General features: G+C 35.1%; 2 protein-coding genes across 2 annotated transcripts; one reads left to right on the top strand and one right to left on the bottom strand.

The window, feature by feature from the left end:
• Positions 1-304: 304 nt before the first annotated feature.
• top3b (DNA topoisomerase III beta) lies at positions 305-19,180 on the bottom strand. The gene is made up of 18 exons (XM_077241615.1): positions 19,110-19,180; positions 18,892-19,002; positions 15,833-15,964; positions 15,608-15,714; positions 14,608-14,682; positions 14,308-14,504; positions 13,583-13,739; positions 13,337-13,450; positions 13,140-13,230; positions 11,931-12,085; positions 11,644-11,749; positions 10,444-10,590; positions 10,169-10,342; positions 8,867-8,995; positions 8,530-8,679; positions 5,476-5,576; positions 2,132-2,333; positions 305-891 (listed from the first exon to the last, which is right to left on the bottom strand). The coding sequence occupies exons 2-18, from the start codon at positions 18,959-18,961 to the stop codon at positions 413-415; spliced, it is 2,586 nt and encodes an 861-aa protein (XP_077097730.1). The 5' UTR covers positions 18,962-19,002; positions 19,110-19,180; the 3' UTR covers positions 305-412.
• LOC143749285 (interleukin-17A) lies at positions 16,635-18,357 on the top strand. The gene is made up of 3 exons (XM_077241832.1): positions 16,635-16,733; positions 17,672-17,847; positions 18,071-18,357. Exons 1-3 carry the CDS (start codon positions 16,635-16,637, stop codon positions 18,288-18,290), a joined length of 495 nt encoding a protein of 164 aa, XP_077097947.1. The 3' UTR covers positions 18,291-18,357.
• Positions 19,181-19,736: the final 556 nt, after the last annotated feature.

Below are 19,736 nucleotides of genomic sequence, written 5' to 3'. Positions count from 1 at the left end.
TATTGGTGGATCTCATGTGAGTGACAGGTTGTCCCGCCCTCACACCAATAAACACGTCATCAGAGAAAAGATGTCGCTGGAAGTGGGAGGGGAAGTTGATTAAATATGATCAAAAAATGATGATGAGCATAGATAAATAATATATATAATAAACACTGCAATATTCCATAAAAAAAAAAAAGATTTGTCAATTTTGATTTCATGGTGACTAAGTCGCTTTGGATAAAAGCATCTGATAAATAAATAAATGTATAAGCAGACATAAGCCACAAAAAACACACACAAAAATACAGCACAGACTCTATTAAACTAAAAACTTTATTGCCATTTTCATCTTTTTAGTTTGCACCTTGAGACTAATTAAGCAGGCTTTAATTTTCTACTGCAAGACAAATAAGCTTTACAAAACAGTTCATACAAAATACGCTGCCAGGGCTGCCATTTTGTCTTTAGGCTTTTTAGGATTCCCTCTCCCCATAGGTCTCCTGCCTCTCCCCTTCCCTCTCCCTCTGCGGGCTCCTCCGGCCCGGTGCATGGGATGCCGCATGGTGGCATGTTTCAGCTCCACCAGATCCTGGAACACAGGATCGCAAAACACGCAGCCAGTGTGCTGCGTCTCACCATCAGGCAACGGCGAGCGTGTCTTGTTGAAGTCCACTATGACCAGAGAGGCTTCGCAGGAATCACAGCTGTCCTGGGACACCTGCACTTTATGGGCGTGCTCGAAGAAATGCACCACCACGTTGCATTTGTTGCAGGCCATGCGCCACTTTGGGCCCGAGGTGGGATCGAAGACCAGGACACCCGTCTCACATTCAACACACTGACCGATCCCAAGAGAGTTGAGGGAGTGCTGACAGGAAGGGTGGGTGCACTCGTTACAGCCCATCCCTGGGGGAAAGAAAAAGAGAAATTACATAAGGGCTATTCTTTTAGGAGAACTCTTATCTTTTCTTGTTTCTAAGAGTGTTGTTCCAGTTTCAACACAAGTGTTAAAAGGTTACATTTGCCAGAATCTTGGACCTTTCCCCCACCCAGATATTTTTACTTTAGCTCTATAATAAATTTATAAAAAGCTTACATTTTTATATTTTACATGTTTATTTTAAATACACTACTGTTTAAAAGTTTGGGGTCGGTAGGATTTTTGAATGTTTTTAAAAGAAGAGATGTTCACCAAGGCTGCATTTATTTGATTAAAAATTACAGTAAAACAGTAATATCATAAAATATTATTACAATTTAAAATAAGGTTTTCCTATTTGAATATATTTTAAAATGTAATTTATTCCTCTGATGCAAAGCTAAATTTTCAGCATCATTACTCATTGACATGATCCTTCAGAAATAATTCTAATATGCTGATTTGCAGCTTTATTATTATTATCAATGTTAAAAAAAGTTGTGCTGCTTAACATTATTGTGGAAACCGGGATACAGTTTTTCAGAATACTTTATTTCATTTGTAAAACTGTAAAAGACTTTATCTTTTTTTTTTAATCAAATTTTTTTTAAATCTTTCTGACCACAATATTTTAATAATATAAAATACCCCATAATATAAAATGTATATATGTTATATTAAAATAAATAAATATACATACACACACACACACACACATTAGTACTATACGAAAGTCTTAGGCACATTAGTATTTTCACCAAAAAAAAGTTAAGCCAATTATTTATATCTTTTGCTGTTGTGTGTCAGTAGGAAATATCAGTTTACATTTCTAAACATTCCGTTTGCCATTATTGTACAATCCAGTGAGATTTTAGCAACACACTGAGATCCGATCTAACAAACATCGACTCCATGTGGGATTACTTGAAGAAACAGAAAAAAACGAGACAGCATAAATACAGAAGAACTGCGGTAACGTCTCCAATCTCTTCCTTTCTATTTTCATAAACTTGAAAGATTGTTTATCCAACCATTATGAAAAAAATATATCTTCATCACTTTATATGAAAATGCAAAGTTTTAACAAGGGCATAATCAGATCTTGATAACTGAATATGTGGGGGAAATTTCTTTTTAACATGTATGAAACCGTTTGAAAGAATCCAAACTGAAGAACCACCCAAAAACAATTTGATTTGAGAAACAGAGCTTTTTGGTCTCTCCTACCTTTCTTCATGTCTCTGAAGGGAGGGTTCCCAAAGCAGTATGGACACACAGGGTAGCTTTTGCCACGAGACCCTGAGGTCCAGAGCACCAGCTCAAACTCATCCAGAGGACACTTGAGCTCTTTGTACAGCTTAATGGCTCCGTTCTGAGGTAAACTGTACGTCTCGTCGCAGTGAGAGCAGTGCAGACGACTGGGTTTAGCCTAGGGTGATTACAAATGACAGTTTAGACTATATTTGATACTACATCATGATATACCAAAATATTTAAGTTTTGCTAACTTAATTTTCCACACATGTTACTGTCCACAATGAAGTAGCAGCAGCAAAAACCTCTATACCGTGTAAAGACTTCAGTACATTTGGATCGATAAAAATCAGCATGCAAGCATTGGACATGCAGTACATTTAACAGGAACATTGAACCAACAGCCTAAGGTTGTAGATGAATGATGAGGGACATTGATGAATAATTTGAGTTATATCACATTCAGATTGACACAGGAGAACATTCAGATAAAAAGCTTCCTCGCTCAAGGTTATTTTCAGGTGCACAGGTATAGGCGGAGAGAACAAGAGAGAGATGAGAGTGTGTCTAAAAGCCCAGAGTGCGTCACAGCGGAAAAATGTGATTTACGCAACGGCTATACGGATGGTAATTGGGATCAAAGTTAGTGTAGATGTAAATGCTCTGGGATGGAAAATCTTTAAGTTTGACAGCATTACTCACTGTGCATATTCAACATCACTGACCTCTCTATGGAAGTAAAATAATGTCAAATGTTTTTGAAATAAAAAGCCTGTTGAATTGCACTACTTGAAAAAAAATAGGCATTGCATTAACCATGCTTGCATTTAAATGCATTGTATTTTTAGGGCTTGCATTTTTATGGGCTGAAATTCAACATGGTTGAATATTTAAGCTGTGACTATTTCAATTAAAAACATTTCAAACACATTTTCATTATTACAAATTCAATAATCCATATTCACCCTTCATATTTCATGAATGAATTATGAATGAATGACTTGCTCTATTTTTTTTGGTCTTCGTCAACAACACACACGTGCACCCCCCTGATGGTGAGGTCGACTAACAGCAGATGGAGAGTATGCTCGGCAATCTACTACTTTTCCTGCAGTTCCTGGACGTCAATGTTGAATTTACTGTCGAATTTGAACCACTGAATTTGTGGAAGCGAATTTGCAAAGCGAAATAAAATGGACCGAAAATTGCCTGTTGAATATTATGGGTTGTATTTTTAAACAGTTTGAATATTTTGGAAATGAAATATGAAGGGTGAATATGGATTTTTGAATTTTTAATAATGAAAATGTTTGAAATGTTTTTAATTGAAATAGTCACAGCTTAAATATTCAACCATGTTAAATTTCAGCCCATTAAAAATGCAAGCCCTAAAAATACAATGCATTAAAATGCAAGCATGGTTAATGCAATGCCTATTTTTTTTCAAGTAGTGCAATTCAACAGGCTTTTTATTTCAAAAACATTTGACATTATTTTACTTCCATACCTCTCAACCTGATGTCAGATTTTTAAACAAGGTATTTTTGATGTACAAAGCATTAAATACTTACAATAACATGCAATACAATTCTGTTATCCAGCAAGAACGCATTAAATTGATGAAACGTGACAGAAATGTTTAAATGTCTTTACTATTTCAAATCAATTCTGTTCTTTTGAACGTTCAATTTAGAGAATCCTGAAAAAAAAGTATCATGGTTTCCACAAACAATATTATGCATCACAACTGTTTTCAACATTGATAATAATAAGAAAGGTCTCTTGAGCATCAAATCAAAATGATTTTTGAAGGATCATGTGACACTAAATAATGATGCTGAAAATTCAGCTTTTCATCACAGGAATAAATACATTTAAAATATATCATAACAGAAAACAGTTATTTTAAATGGAAAAAATATTTCACAATATTTACTGCATTTTTTATCAAATAAATGCAGCCTTGGTGAGGATGAGACGTTACAAAAATAAAATAAAAAAACGACCAAAACTTCTGAACTGTAGAGTTAAATGGTTACTAGAAACTAAGGTGTGGTGGTAGTTGAAAGGTCAAAGTTTTAGGCTTGTAATCAGAATGCCAAAGCCCTCTATGATGTGTCAAAGGTCAATCAGTTTGAGTCAGGGTCATGGATCAAAGCCCAAGACATAGTGTTGCAATCCTTTAATTGAGTGTGCAGAACTGAACTTTGCACCATATTGAGACAAGCATGTTTGGTTAAATATCTTACATTCTTCCATTTTACCCTACTGTCAACAGTTCAAAATAAGTTCAATGTTGACAAAGAAAGTAGCTGAAACACAATGTATGTACATGGTAGTTATGATCCGTCTACTGTTAAAACAAAGAGATGAAACCATAGAGTCATCCAAAGTGAAGTGGGCTTATCTTTGATCTTTTGATTTAAAAGAGTTCGATGCACTGATTTTCATAGCTTTCGGACATCAGCCAAATTCATACACTACTATTCAAAAGTCGGTAAGATTTTTTTGGTAACACTTTACAATGAGGTCTTATTTGTTAACATTAGTTAACATTTTATTAACTATAATGTTATAACTAACGTGAACTAACAATGAGCAATACATTTCTTACAGTATTTATTTATCTTTGTTAATATTACTTAAAAATAATGTCATTCATTGTTTGTTCATGTTAGTTCACAGTGCATTAACTAATGTTAACAAATACAATTTTTGATTTTAATAATGTATTAGTACATTTTTAAATCAACATTAACACAGATTAATAAATGCCATATAAGTATTGTTCATTCTTAGTTCATGTTAACTAAAGTAGTTAACCAATGCTAACTAATAATGAAACTATTGTAAAGTGTTACCAATTTTTGAAAGAAGTCTTTTCTGCTCACCAAGGCTGCATTTATTTGATCAAAAACAGCAAAACAGTAATAATGTGTAATATTACAATTTAAAATGACTGATTTCTATCAGAATATATTTTAAAATGTTATTTATTCCTGTGATTTTCAGCATCATTAATCCAGTCTTCACATGATCCTTCAGAAATCATTCTAATACCCTGATTTGCAGCTCAAGAAAAAATTCGGATTATTATCAATGTTGAAAACTGCTGTGCTGCTTCATATTTTTGTGCAAACTGTGATGTTTTTTTTCAGGATTCTATGATGAAAAAAAAGTTCATAAGCATATTATAAATAATACTATAAACATTTATACTGTAACTTTTGATCAATTTAAAGCATTTACATGTTCAAATCTCTAGAATAAGAAAGCTAGCATTTAAGTCTGTTAGGGCAGTATGAGTCCTTACACACCTGGATGTACTTCATGAAGCGACGGCACTTGCCGCAGCGAGAGAGTGGTTTCCCAGTAGCAGCGATGGGAGAGAAGGACACCTCCATCAGTTCATCCATGCCTTTTAAATAAAATTTAAACCATGTTTTTAGAGTGAATAATTAGCAAAACCTCAGAGCAAACTTAATTTAGGCAAACTTTAAGGCGGCACAGAGCAGCCTTAAAGGAATAGCTCACTTAAATGGGTAATCAGATGCAAAATTCACTTTTATATGGTGTTTGGACACAACCACCATACAATGAAAAAAATCCATTTACTTCCTTTTTTTAATCCTCAAAAAGTCTAAACACTCAATAATCTAGCTGTTTGGATTTTCTGAGCACTATGATCTCATAATGCTCATGCTCCGTACACGACCACTGACGGACTGTCCCGTATTAGCATATTTCTGCCCTCAGCCATTCGACACCCCCCATGGAAGAGAGGGGTGGGGTGAGCAGTTGCTCATTATCATTTAAAGAGACATGCACCGAAAGGGGTAACTGTGAACAAAGCTGTTTTTGAGGAGGTAAAAGGGTGTTGTTTTACACAACCATTGAGTAATTTTAATCAAAGTATATTATAAACTTTACATGAACAACCTAAATAATCATACCAACTTGTGGAAAATGGGCATCCGATGACCCCTTTAAAAAATGAAAATTTTGTCATCATTTACTCACCCTCAAATTGTTTCAAACCTGTATGAATTTCTTTCTTCTGCTGAACCCAAAAGAAGATACATTTATGGAAGTCAATGGGCCCATCAACTTTCTGGTTACCGACATTCTTCAAAATATCTTCCTTTGTGTTCAGCAGAAGAAAGAAATTCATACAGGTTGGAAACAATTTGAGTAAATGATGAAAGAATTTTTATTTTTAAGTGAACTATTCCTTTAAATTATCTAAATAGATTGAGAAAACAGTTTAAGCCAATCCCTGATAAAATGGGTCTCAATGCATCAAAAAACAGTTCAAGACCAGGGTTCTTAGAGTTAAACTAAAACCATACAAATTCAAATTACTTTATTTCAGCTAGTTGCAGAGGCAAAAAAAAAATATTTTCATTTAGTTCAACTTGATGTACTAAAATCCAAAGATTTTAAAATCCAAGAACTAGACACATTTACAAAAAGAATATTAGTAAAAATGACAAAAACACAACAGAATTACTTGAACTAAAACTAAAATAAAAATGGATTCAAAAACTATAATAGCATCTCATTTAGGAATGTGCCCGAAGCCTAAATCTGAATTCTGAAAGGCACGGAATATAACTAAAGGGATGTGGTTAGACTTGCTGCAGTGGTCAGTTACATTACAGTACATCATGATTTCATTGATCACTGAAGATAGTAAGGAGATATGACTGACAGGATGATGTCGGAGGACTTGTTACGCAACAGAACGTGAACATTATTGACTTATCTTATCTTGTAAAATGTGTGGTCAGTACCACCGCTCCCCCTACAGATTATAAGTGATCGCAAATTAGAAAACGAAAGTAAAAAGTGAGCGTGCATTCAAAAGCGATTTCAATACCCCACATATTGATAGCGGCTCCCTGCTGCCCGCAAATGATATACACTCACCTAAAGGATTATAAGGAACACCATACTAATACTGTTTGACCCCCTTTCGCCTTCAGAACTGCCTTAATTCTACGTGGCATTGATTCAACAAGGTGCTGAAAGCATTCCTTAGAAATGTTGGCCCATATTGATAGGATAGCATCTCGCAGTTGATGGAGATTTGTGGGATGCACATCCAGGGCACGAAGCTCCCGTTCCACCACATCCAAAAGATGCTCTATTGGGTTGAGATCTGGTGACTGGGGGGGCCATTTTAGTACAGTGAACTCATTGTCATGTTCAAGAAATCAATTTGAAATGATTCAAGCTTTGTGACATTGTCCTGCTGGAAGTAGCCATCACAGGATGGGTACATGGTGGCCATAAAGGGATGGACATGGTCAGAAACAATACTCAGGTAGGCCGTGGCATTTAAACGATGCCCAATTGGCACTAAGGGGCCTAAAGTGTGCCAATAAAACATCCCCACACCATTACACCACCACCACCAGCCTGCACAGTGGTAACAAGGCACGATGGATCCATGTTCTCATTCTGTTTACGCCAAATTCTGACTCTACCATCTGAATGTCTCAACAGATATCGAGACTCATCAGACCAGGCAACATTTTTCCAGTCTTCAACTGTACAGTTTTGGTGAGCTCTTGCGAATTGTAGCCTCTTTTTCCTATTTGTAGTGGAGATGAGTGGTACCCGGTGGGGTCCTCTGCTGTTGTAGCCCATCCGCCTCAAGGTTGTGCGTGTGGTGGCTTCACAAATGCTTTGCTGCATACCTCGGTTGTAACAAGTGGTTATTTCAGTCAAAGTTGCTCTTCTATCAGCTTGAATCAGTCGGCCCATTCTCCTCTGACCTCTAGCATCAACAAGGCATTTTCCCCCACAGGACTGCCGCATACTGGATGTTTTTCCCTTTTCACACCATTCTTTGTAAACCATAGAAATAGTTGTGCGTGAAAATCCCAGTAACTGAGCAGATTGTGAAATACTCAGACCGGCCCGGCTGGCACCAACAACCATGCCCCATCAAAATTGCTTAAATCACCTTTCTTTCCCATTCTGACATTCAGTTTGGAGTTCAGGAGATTGTCTTGACCAGGACCACACCCCTAAATCCATTGAAGCAACTGCCATGTGATTGGTTGATTAGATAATTGCATTAATGAGAAATTGAACATGTGTTCCTAATAATCCTTTAGGTGAGTGTACAATATAATTACCCAACTTTTTTTCAAAATGCGAGAGAACGCAAAAGCATTGCATTATATATTTTCCTCCCATCTCATATTTTTATTTCATCACCATGTCCCTTTAGGGGCTTCGTAGAATGCGTAATTTCCTGTCTGAACAAAGCACTCAGAACATTCTAATTTAGATGTTTAATTTAACACAGAAATAAGAAAGTAATTCAATTCTTTCCATAGGTTCACTGTATGTAACATTACCTGCAATGGAGTCCACAAAGTAGTGGAACTTCCTCTTGAAGATGTCCAGAGTATGCTGTAAGACCTGTTGGAAGTTTGCCTTTCCTAAAGCGATCAGAGTGAGCTGCTTTTCCACAGCACTCCGGATTGTGGGTAGAACCAAATCTGCATCTAATACACACACAGATGCACAATGAAAATGATAAGCATAAACAAATTATTGTACAGCTGTTACAGATTCATCTCTGCAAAGTGCCCATAGTTCATGAACAGCCCCTTTTGGGGCTTTTACATTTTTAACTACTGGGCTACTGACACACACTAACGAAATACTTGTGGTTGAAAATTTTCCCCTTACCAATCTTATAGTAACCGTGAACCAGAACAATCCCCAGGTTGGTGGGTTTGAGTTTGCGGCCACTTTCAACCGTCACATAGTTCCTCTGGCAGATGTTGTTAATGTGGACGGGAATACTGGCATCCGTACCTAGTGAGAAAAGCATTTTTAATACAGTTCACACAAGCAAACCGTTGTGGGGCACCACTGACTTCTAAAAATACTATGGAAGTCAATGGTGCCGCCAACGGTTTGGTTACAAACATTCTACGAAATATATTTGTTTTTTTTTCTTCTACAGAAGAAATAAATTTATACAGGTTGGGAACAACTTGAGGGTGAGTAAATGATAGAATTGAATTTTTTGGGTGAACTATCCCTTTAACTTTTGTTGTAAAAAAAAAATCAGTATTACAAATTTTGCGCGTGCTATTCTGGACAAAAAAGCACTTGTGTAATATTGTGCTCATTACTCATGGGATACCTTTTGTTTAACTAAATCATGATATAAATGTGAGACAAAAATCATACAGGGACTTTGCCCTGATATCTTTAATTTTAGGGGCTAACTGCATTCTATAGGCTACATCACGTAGTGAGTTGTTGCCCTGCATCATGTTCGTCACTAATCAACTTTATGAACTGTTAGATGAACTACGTAGGTCTTGGGTGGGACGGGTGTGTTAAATCCGTTAATTTTAACACGTTATTTTCCCCCCATAACTAATTAATTAAATTAACGCATTAAAACAACAGCCCTAAATATTTCAAAATATTAGTGTTTAGTGTTCTTTCACTAAAATCTTACCAACCCCAAAATTTTAAATGTTTATTGATTCATGTACTAATATTGTAACAACATATAAAATAGCCTATTGATATAAAATAACAAATTGATTTGAAAAAAAAGAAATGTGAAAATAGTCCTTGATGTGAAAACCTGAGCACCTGAAATGATAGCATAGAATGAATAATTATGCATGAAACGCTTTTTAGAATTCATTGTGCTGTGAATTCTTTATGCATTTTAAACTGTAATTAATTTAGCAGTGTTTATGTTTATGATACTGCACACATAAAGTTACCCAAAGATGTACAGTGGCAATAAACAGACCAAGAGGGGGTGAAAAACGAATATAATAAAGTGCACGTCAGGGATAAATTGCATGATATGACCCGTTTAAATTTACTCTGCGGCCATATGTCTCACACGAGACAAAGAGGATTAGGTAAATAAGTAAATTTTCCTCTCTTCTGAGAACTTGTTTTCTAAAACATCTGTTAAGCATTAAGCATTGTAAGCATTAATGAAACAGATCTCACCAATGCCGTGTTTCTCCATGAGTGTGATGAGCTCGGCCTCAGTGAGGTAGTCTGGCGGATTGGTCTGTTTCTCCAGTAGTTTGATCTCGTCCACTGTGAATATGTCTCCTCTCTCACACACCGGCAAGGCCTCTTCCAGCGGAATACCCTGCCAGGGCATCACTTCAGTGTATCCTGAGATAGAGAGAAATATTAATAAGTATGACCACTCCACTAGAATATTTAAAAAAAAAATAGCAAAAGTAAAAAGAAAGTTAATCTGATGATGCACGTACCAGGAGAGATGAGCGTCTTCCCGCTGCATGTGAAGCTCTCTGTGGCGATGCTGAAGGAAATCGTGGTCTGCAGGTATTTACAGTCGGGGCTGACCGTCGCTATGAAGTGCCGTGTAATGTAATCATACAGACGCCAGCCATCGCTGCCTGCAGAGAAAAAAAGATAGAGGTCTTAGATCTTTTAAAGATTGGATTCTAGTGTTAGGATGTTTCTGCAATATGGCACCTGATTTGATTCATGGGCTGCATCCGAAATCACATACATCCCTACTATATAGTAGCCGAAAAACAGTATGTGATAAAGAAGTCTGAATTTACAGTACACATAAAAGAATAGGCAACAAAATTCCTGGATGACCTAAGTCTCCCAGCGAGATTCTGAAGTGTGCTTACGATGGACAATTTAATATCCAATGAGGCCACGGGAGAGGATTTATGATTGATAGTGAAGCGACGTAACTGACGCTTGTAGGTCACATGATAATGACCGTATGGCAAATGTAATGCATACTTTTTTAGCAGACGTGAAGTAATTACTTATTCAAAATAAGTACCTACTCAAGAAAGTATACGATTTCGGATGCAGCCATAGTTACGTTCCCGTTAAAAGGTTTGGGGTCGGTAAGATTTTTTAAAATGTTTTTGAGGGAAAAAAAAGTCTCTTATGCTCGACAAGCTTGCATTTATTTTAACAAAATTCAATATTGTGAAATAAGTGCTTTCTATTTTAATATATTTTGAATTGTAATTTATTCCTGTGATGCAAAGCTGAATTGTCAGCATCATTGCTCCAGTCTCCAGAACACATGATCCTTCAGAAATCATTCTAATATGCTGATTTGCTGCTCAAGAAACATTTCTTATTATTATCAATGTTGAAAACAGCTGTGCTGCTTAATATTTTAGATTTATTGTAACTTTTGATCAATTTAATACATCCTAAAATGTATTAATATCTTTAAAAAGAAAACCTTACTGACACTAAACTTTTTAAACAAATTAAAATGAAGATATTTTAGTCTATATTTTCTATTCTTTTATTCAATAATTAGAAACAAGATCATGGATCTTGTCCTGCAACGCCAGATATGAATCATAGAATGACCTGGGTGTGATCCCTAATATCTCTCTGCTTGACCTTTCAATATCACACATGATGTAACACATTAAATGTGAAAATATGCAGTCTGACGGTTGTACCCAGCTCGCTCTCAGAGGCGGCTCTCATGGGTGTGATTGGCGGATGGTCTCCTGCGTCCGATCCTTTCCTTGGCCTATTAATGCCCTCAGAGAGAAGTGCTTTTACCTGTATACACAAACACACACATAAGCATTTTTCATATAAGACAATATTAATCACTTTTAATTATTCATTTAATTACTCAAAGAGTTTTTTTACAGACACAAAACAAAGCTTGTCAAATAGGTGTAAAAATAGTTCTTCTTTAGATGATCTCATCAGGGCGTTGGAAAGGTCACATGCTCACCGTTTCACCCCAGAAGGAGCTGTTGGCCTGTTGTTTGAGGGTGCCCTTCAGGTCAAAGTTTTCAGGGTAATGCGTTGTCTCTGTGCGAGGATAGCTGATATAACCCTGTGTGTAGAGACGCTCTGCTATCTGCATGGTATGCTGGGGACCCATTCCTGAGAAATAAACAGATAAAATCATATATATATATATATATATATATACCGTTCAAAAGTTTGAGGTCAGTGAGATATTTTTTTTTTTTTGATAAATGCTGCTGTTTTTTACTTTTATTTATTAAAGAATCCTGAAAATATGTATCACAGTTTCCACAAAAATATTAAGCAGCAAACATGGTTTTAACATTGATAATAATCAGAAATGTTTCTTGAGCAGCAAATCTGCATTTTAGAATGATTTCTGAAGGATCATGTGACACTGAAGACTTCACAGGAATAAATGATATTTAAAATATATTAAAATAGAAAACAGAAGTGACAGCACTTTTAAATTGTAATAATATTTCACAATATTACAGTTTTTACTGCATTTTTGATCAAATAAATGCAGCTTTGGTGAGACTTCTATGAAAAACTTCTTTGACCATAAACTTTTTAACAGTAGAGTGTTTACCATTTTCAGCCTAATTATTCATTTGTGAATAATACTACAATGCTACACAATTTAATTATTTGCCAAAAAGGTAACCATATAAGGTTCTTGACCATATAATCTAAATTCAATTTCATGACCAGTCATTACTTGCCAAAATGTATTGGTTGGTTTTATTGCCTCCTTGGATTTATACACTTAAAGGGATAGTTCACCCCAAAATAAAACTTCTGTCATTATTTACTTACCCTCAAATTGTTCCAAACCTGTATGAGTTTCTTTCTTCTGTTGAACACAGAAGATATTTGATGACAAATGTTGGTAACCAGACAGTTGACGGCAGCCATTGACTTCCATAGTATTTTTTTCTCACTTTGGAAGTCAGTGGCTAATGTCAAATGTTTGATTATCAACATTCGTCAAAATATCTTCTTATGTGTTCAGCAGAAGAAACAACTCATACAGGTTTGGAACAAGGGTGAGTAAATGATGACGTAATTTAACTATCCCTTTAAGCAGTCTGTGTAAAGCTTGGTCTTTCTTTCCTCATTCAAACCCTATTTCTTATCCTTTTTGATTTTTAAATACACATTTAATATCTCAAGGGAAGCAGCCCACCCAAAGCAGAGCTGGCCACTCTTAACATCTCCACTGTATTCAATGCGAAAGGTCTCTGCTTGGCTTTCTCTTTCTTAGTCACAGATTCAACCTGCAAAGAAAAGACACATAACTCATGCATTCACACTTGAAGTGCTTTAGCACACATACCATCACTGAAATAGGAAATTACATATAACTGAGATACAAATACATACTTTAGCCTCCTTAGCAGTCTTTGCCATGTTGACAAACATTTGACCAATATCTCGGTCAAAAACTCTAACGCGGTCCCAGTCCAAGGTGAGTGGGCTGTCCTTTCCTTTAAAAACCTGTTTGCACCAAAAAAAAAAAGAAGGAAAATACAGAAAAGCAAGTATTAAATGCGATATGATATACAACTATTCTTTAAACAAATTTCTAAAATTGGATTTTGTCATTCAAGTGGTAAGACCAGAACTGACCTTTGCTTGTACGACCCAGTATGCTTCAGGTTTGAAGGACTGGATCTTGTCGTGACGATCCACACAGAACCCCAGTGTGGGAGTCTGACAGGGACCAAAAGAAATCAAGGAGGAGTCCAAATTCCCATATTTCCCCTGGAAGTATTTGGTTTGGAAACTAAAATCCAGAGACAATGGTTAGGTGTGATGAATGACCTACTGAATAATCAGACATCAGAACAGTTTGCACTACTGTTCAAAAGTTTTGGGGTCAGTAAAAAAATAAAAAAATAAAATAAAAAAATAATTTATTCAGCAAGGATGCAAAAAATGTATCAAAAGTGACAGTAAAGTCATTTATGATGTTACAAAAGATTTCTATTTCAAATAACTGCTGTTATTTTGTACTGTATATTCATGAAAGATCCAGAAAAAAAAATGTATCATGGTTTCCAAGAAAATATTAAGCAGCACCACGCACAGGATTAAATTATATTCTGAAATATACTAAAATAGAAAAAAAATTAAATTGTAATAATATTTCACAATATTACTATATTTTTGCTAAAATAACTGAAGCCTTGGTGAGCATAAGTGACTTTTCAAAAATATTTTTAAAAAATCCTAGAGACCCCAAACTATTCAACAGCAGTGTGTATTGCACAAAACAAGATTGCAATGCAATGGTATAAAAATATATATATAAAAAAAAAACATCTGCTCTACCCAAATGACCTCTTTCATACCGTGTGAAAGCACACCCAATCCTGAGATCCAGTTCCTGACGAGCATCTACGGACAGAGCCTCGTTCTTGTTGGGTTCTCCGAGTCGAGCCATGGCGTTACAGATATCGGTGTCTGTGATGGAGCTGAACTTGGCCCGATACACCGTGCGCTCATTACCGTATGGCTTATTCATCCCAGGCTGAATGGCATCCAACACCTGAGATGGTACAACACACACCAATGGAGAAAACACACAAAAAAAAACAAGGCCAAACACCTATTTTTTTTCTGTCAATTAACTGAAGTCGATTCAGACTCACCTCAAAACAAATGTTCTCTCCTTCTTTGTCACAGTCCAGCCACAGAACGACAAAGTCACAACCTTTTGCTTCAACCTGTCAACAACAGCAACTTTGGTATTTTAAAATGGAAGAATTTTTAAATATGACTTTTTTAAAATATAATATAATGTAATGTAACATAATATACCTGTCAAAAGTTTGAAAATTATCGAAAGTATCGAAATATTATTAAATTAAAATAAAGGTTTCCTATTTAAATATATTTTTGGTATCGTCACTCCAGTCTTCAGAAATCATTCTAATATGCTGATTTTATGCTCAAGAAACATTTCTTATAATTATCAATGTTGAAACAGTTGGTTGCTGGTTAAAATTTTTTTGTGGAAATTGTGATATTTTTCTTAGGATACACTGATGAATAGGAAGTTTAATGAACAGCATTTATTTGCTTTTATTAAATCTTTTGTAACATTATAAATGTCTCTCTGTCACTTGACCAATTTAATGCATCCTTGAAAAATAAAAGTATTAATTTCTCTCTTTTTTTTACATTGTGATGATGATAATCAAATCAGCATATTTGAATTATTTCTGAATGATCACGTGACACTGAAAATTCAGCTGTGCATCAGAGAAATAAATAAAAAAAATTAAATTTATTTAAAAAAAGAAACAATTATTTGTTTTACTGTTTTTAATGTATTTTTGAATGAATAAATGCAGCATTTGGTGAACAAAAGAGACTTCTTACAAATTTTTTTTAAATAAAAAAAATCTATAATTGAACATTATTGAAGCAATGAATTTTGGAAGATTAATGTCATGATAATCATTTTATTCTATATATAATATATTATTTAATATAAAAATGGAATAATTTCTTTAACATGTTTGGAACAGCAAATAAAGAGGGTCAAATTTGATTTTATGTAGTCTTTAAATACAGTTTGTCGGAATGTTTTATTATTTTAGACAATAAAAACACCAAAGGCAGTCAGGTAATGAAAGGTAGAGTCACCTGAAGGAATTTGACCATATTTAGTTTGGGGTTTGCTTCCTTCTTCTCAGTCGGAGCCTTGCTGAACAACTCACCTGGATCGACTTTATCCCAGTTGTTATACTTTCCTGTAAAAAATTATGGATAGGGAATATTACACCCCAAAGTTTGCATCATTTTGACTATTGCACATTCCAGAATTTTCCTGCATTTTAAAAGCAGCCCTACTGAAGACTAGACACTTGCCGATAAAGTCCAGACTCATGACGTGTCCACACACTGACGTCATCTTAAACTTCACATTTTGGCCCACAAAGCTTCCGGTGTACTCATGAACTGAGCACGCTCCATTTAGGCCTTTTCGGGTTGAACAGCTACCTATAAACAAAAGGAAATAAATGAAATGCTCATACAACTTTTGACTTAACTGCACCTGTCAATAGCAAATGGCTGAATGGCTTATTACACATTTAACTGGAATAAAATTACGTTTTATTATCCAAAAAAAAACTACTTAACCTTAAAGATACACCTTTAGGTGCACTTTAATTCAAGTAATCATCCAAACACAACCTTACACTTTGCTTATTCAATTGATACCAGAATATTTGCATCGAGACTCTTTCCAAAGTCTGTAAATGCAACAAACACGACCATGTAAGCTTGACTACTGCATAAGCGTTCTTACATAGACATTTATGGTGGACATTGACGAAATCAGGCTGAAAGAAGCTGGCATTGAGCGATCCATCATAAAGTGAAATGAGAGAGCAGAGAGTTGATTATGCATTATTCTTTTCATTCATTTTTTTCCATTTTGTTTGTGCTCTACCAGACTTAAACTTGAATGACGCTGATGGTCGCCGTTAGCTAATGAGATGCTGCTCCCAAGGCTGAACTCTCATATCCAGACGGAGTGAATGAGCCTAAAAAAAGCATGATGATGATGATGATGTTGATGATGAACCTTGAGCACTGGCTTATGCTACGGTTCTTTGGAGGTCTCCATTGAGACTATGGTACATAAATATAGGCCCGAAGCGAGGGGATGGACACATTTGGACCAGCAGATTTACCAGCAAGCCTCCGGCATCTCATTCCCCTCCTCACTTCCGTTTGTCAACGATACAGCATGCAACAGCTACAGGTAAGTCACCGACACTATTCACACAAGACTCCAGGAAGATTTTGAATGCTTTCGAAAGAAGTCTCTTTTGCTCACCAAGCCTGCATTTATCTGATCAAAAATGCAGCACAAATAATAATAATATAACAATTTAAATGAACTGTTTTCTATTTTAATATTTTTAAAAAATGTATTTATTCATCTGAAGCAAAGCTGAATTTTCAGCATCCTTACTCCAGTCTTCAGCGTCACATGATCCTTCAAAAATCATTCTAATAGGCTGATTTGCAGCTCAAAAATACATTTAATCACGTTGAAAACAGTTGTGTTCCTAAATATATTTGTGGATTCTTTGATGAATAGAAAGTTAAAACAAACAAACAAACAGCATATTATGTCTTTACTGTCACTTTGGATTAATTTAATGCATCCTTGCAGAGTAAAATAATTTATTAATAGATTGTGGTTTTACTATAAGGAAGAACTAACATTTTACATGTTATTGGTCAAGCTAGCACAATTATCAGCCAATACCGCTAATCTTAAATTGGCCAAAAGAGGCCTGGACAATTTAGGTTTATAGCTAATCTAAAAATGGGCATTCAAACCTGAAAGCTAGCCAATACCTTCGGATAAATCTGCCGGTTTATTATAAATTGGTTAAAAAAAGCCACAAACCTAAAATTGCTATAACCGATAGCCCATGACAATGTTTTAATAAACTAAAGCCTAGTTATTTATTCTTCATCACTGAAGATTCAGATTCATCACTAAATTGCACTGGATCTGTGAATGTAGGCTTTTGGCATTAGCTTCAATCTTTGAAGGTGTCAACAATGGAAGGACTGAAAATATGCATGATACAATTGTTGTCATCCACAAACCACAAATAAAGAAGCCCACATGACAGATGCAAACTCATATGTGCTGATGCCTACTTCACTCTCTCTCTCACTCAGATTCTAAGACTCCTGAGCATTTTTCTGCTGGTCCTGGACCCCAGCAAGTGCAATCCGATCACGACCCAGTGTGTGGAGCACACCTACTGCTCCTCCACGCTGAAAGAGTACCACACACAGCTCATCAACCTCCCCAGCAGGATCAACGAACGCAGCGTCGCCGCATGGAGCTACGTGTGAGTTGAGCAGATGTTTGAGCCCTTTTAAAATAGAGATTTACAGCCAATAACAGGGAAAGTATACTGCAGGTACATTTTATACAGGATGCATGCATGCAATCGTGTACATTTTGTAACAATTCAGAATTTGACGGTCTGTATTTGTCCTAATAGGCTTACAATGTAATCTGAAATGAAAATGTGGTATATATCAACATAAATTCTTCTGCACCAATAACAGGGAGAACCTCGACCTGGACCGTGTGCCACAGATCATCTATGAAGCAAACTGCCTGAACAGTCATACCTGTAAGGGGGTCGACAGCTCTTTCAGTCTGGAGAGCATCCCCATTGCAATCAAAATGCCCTTTCTCAGAAAAAACCCAAGATGCCCAACTTACGCACTGGAATTCGAGGATGTCAACATCGCCTGTATATGTGCAACATCCAGACAGAATTAGAGCTGGGTCTGAAAATTCATGCACTAGATTCCTTTTCAATTATTATAACTGTGTAATTTAAATTGAAGGTCAACCACAAATAAGTCTACTGAATAATAATTCTTATTATCTTAAACACCACCACAACGCATACACTGCAATATAGATGTCTTAAGTTGCCGAATGCTTGTAAACGTGAATAAATACATTTTATTTGTTTTGTAACAAAAACTTGCAATTTTTGGGTTTCCCATTCATTCAAGAAACAAATGTACAGCAAAGAATCGTATTTATATGGAAATACTCATGTTAAAAAAATCCACCCTGCTTGTATTATAACGGCATGTATTATAATTTTAAAATAATTAGAAACGAAACACGCTATTCAAAACAGTTTTAGTCTAGCATGTCACATTGCAGGTGTTTGTCATGTTAACTACTCAACTTGTTAAACAGGTAACGTTATAACGTTAGATGTAACATTAGAGTAACTCATCAGATCAAACAAGATATGAGGGTGCTATTGTATTAATAAACTAACTTACCAAAGCAAACCATTCTGCATGCAGTAGCATGATTATGTGCAGTAGATTTAATGTATATAAATATCATACAGACTCACCTTTAGAGAGGATTTTGGCAATGGACTGAGCCAGAGAGGGCTTCTCAGCCACCATAAACACAGTCCTCATCGCTGCTGGATGTACTTATCTGTCATAAACACCAACGGGACCTGACAATGAAATAACAAAAGAAAATATCTTATTTCAAAGTTAATAACTAAAGATACCATAATACAAAATAAACTTAATAAAACCAATAACCGAGATAATAACACACCGGTATATGCTGCAGCCACTACTTCAAGCATTTTAACTTCCGGGTTGTTCGTGTTTTGTCAAAATAAAAGCCAAAATATTTTACTACATTTACTACATATGTGTAACCGGGGGTTAAAATAACAAATAAGATTAAATAATAATAATAATAATAATAATAATCATAATAATAATAATAATAATAATAATAATAATAATAATAATAATAATAATAATAATAATAATAATAATAATAATAATAATAATAATAATACAATTTTTTTTACAATTATCAACAAACAAATAAAAAACACTTTATATATGAATAATGTTTATTATATATATATATATATATATATATATATATATATATATATATATATATAATTTTATATATTAAAATAATATGAATAAATTATAAATAAATAAATAACGTTTTTTTCTTTCTTATTTATTTAGTAATACTCAACACTCTAAAAAATCAATTAAAGCTCTGGAAATGGAAATAATTTATATTCACATTTCTATATTATTGAATATTCTTCAAAGTCTCTATCAAGGGGACATTAATAGAACACTTGCCCATAGCCATTTTTGTTTCCGTACCAATCCAGACTGTAACATGATGTTATGATGTCATCACTCACTT

The sequence above is a fragment of the Siphateles boraxobius genome, unplaced genomic scaffold, assembly GCF_051911475.1.
Source record: "Siphateles boraxobius isolate OS27281-9 unplaced genomic scaffold, OSU_SipBor_1 24, whole genome shotgun sequence".
NCBI lineage: Eukaryota > Metazoa > Chordata > Actinopteri > Cypriniformes > Leuciscidae > Siphateles > Siphateles boraxobius.
The sequence above is the reverse complement of the archived record's forward strand: the minus strand, read 5'-3'. Positions and strand labels throughout refer to the sequence as shown.

Coding starts and splice junctions, on each gene's coding strand:
- LOC143749285 (XM_077241832.1), top strand. CDS start 16,635: ATGGACACATTTGGACCAGCAGATTTACCAGCAAGCCTCCGGCATCTC. Junction 16,734..17,671: donor ACAGCATGCAACAGCTACAG/GTAAGTCACCGA, acceptor TCTCTCACTCAG/ATTCTAAGACTCCTGAGCAT. Junction 17,848..18,070: donor GTCGCCGCATGGAGCTACGT/GTGAGTTGAGCA, acceptor CACCAATAACAG/GGAGAACCTCGACCTGGACC.
- top3b (XM_077241615.1), bottom strand. CDS start 18,961: ATGAGGACTGTGTTTATGGTGGCTGAGAAGCCCTCTCTGGCTCAGTCC. Junction 15,965..18,891: donor TGCCAAAATCCTCTCTAAAG/GTGAGTCTGTAT, acceptor TTTTGTTTATAG/GTAGCTGTTCAACCCGAAAA. Junction 11,750..11,930: donor GCTCCTTCTGGGGTGAAACG/GTGAGCATGTGA, acceptor TTGTGTATACAG/GTAAAAGCACTTCTCTCTGA.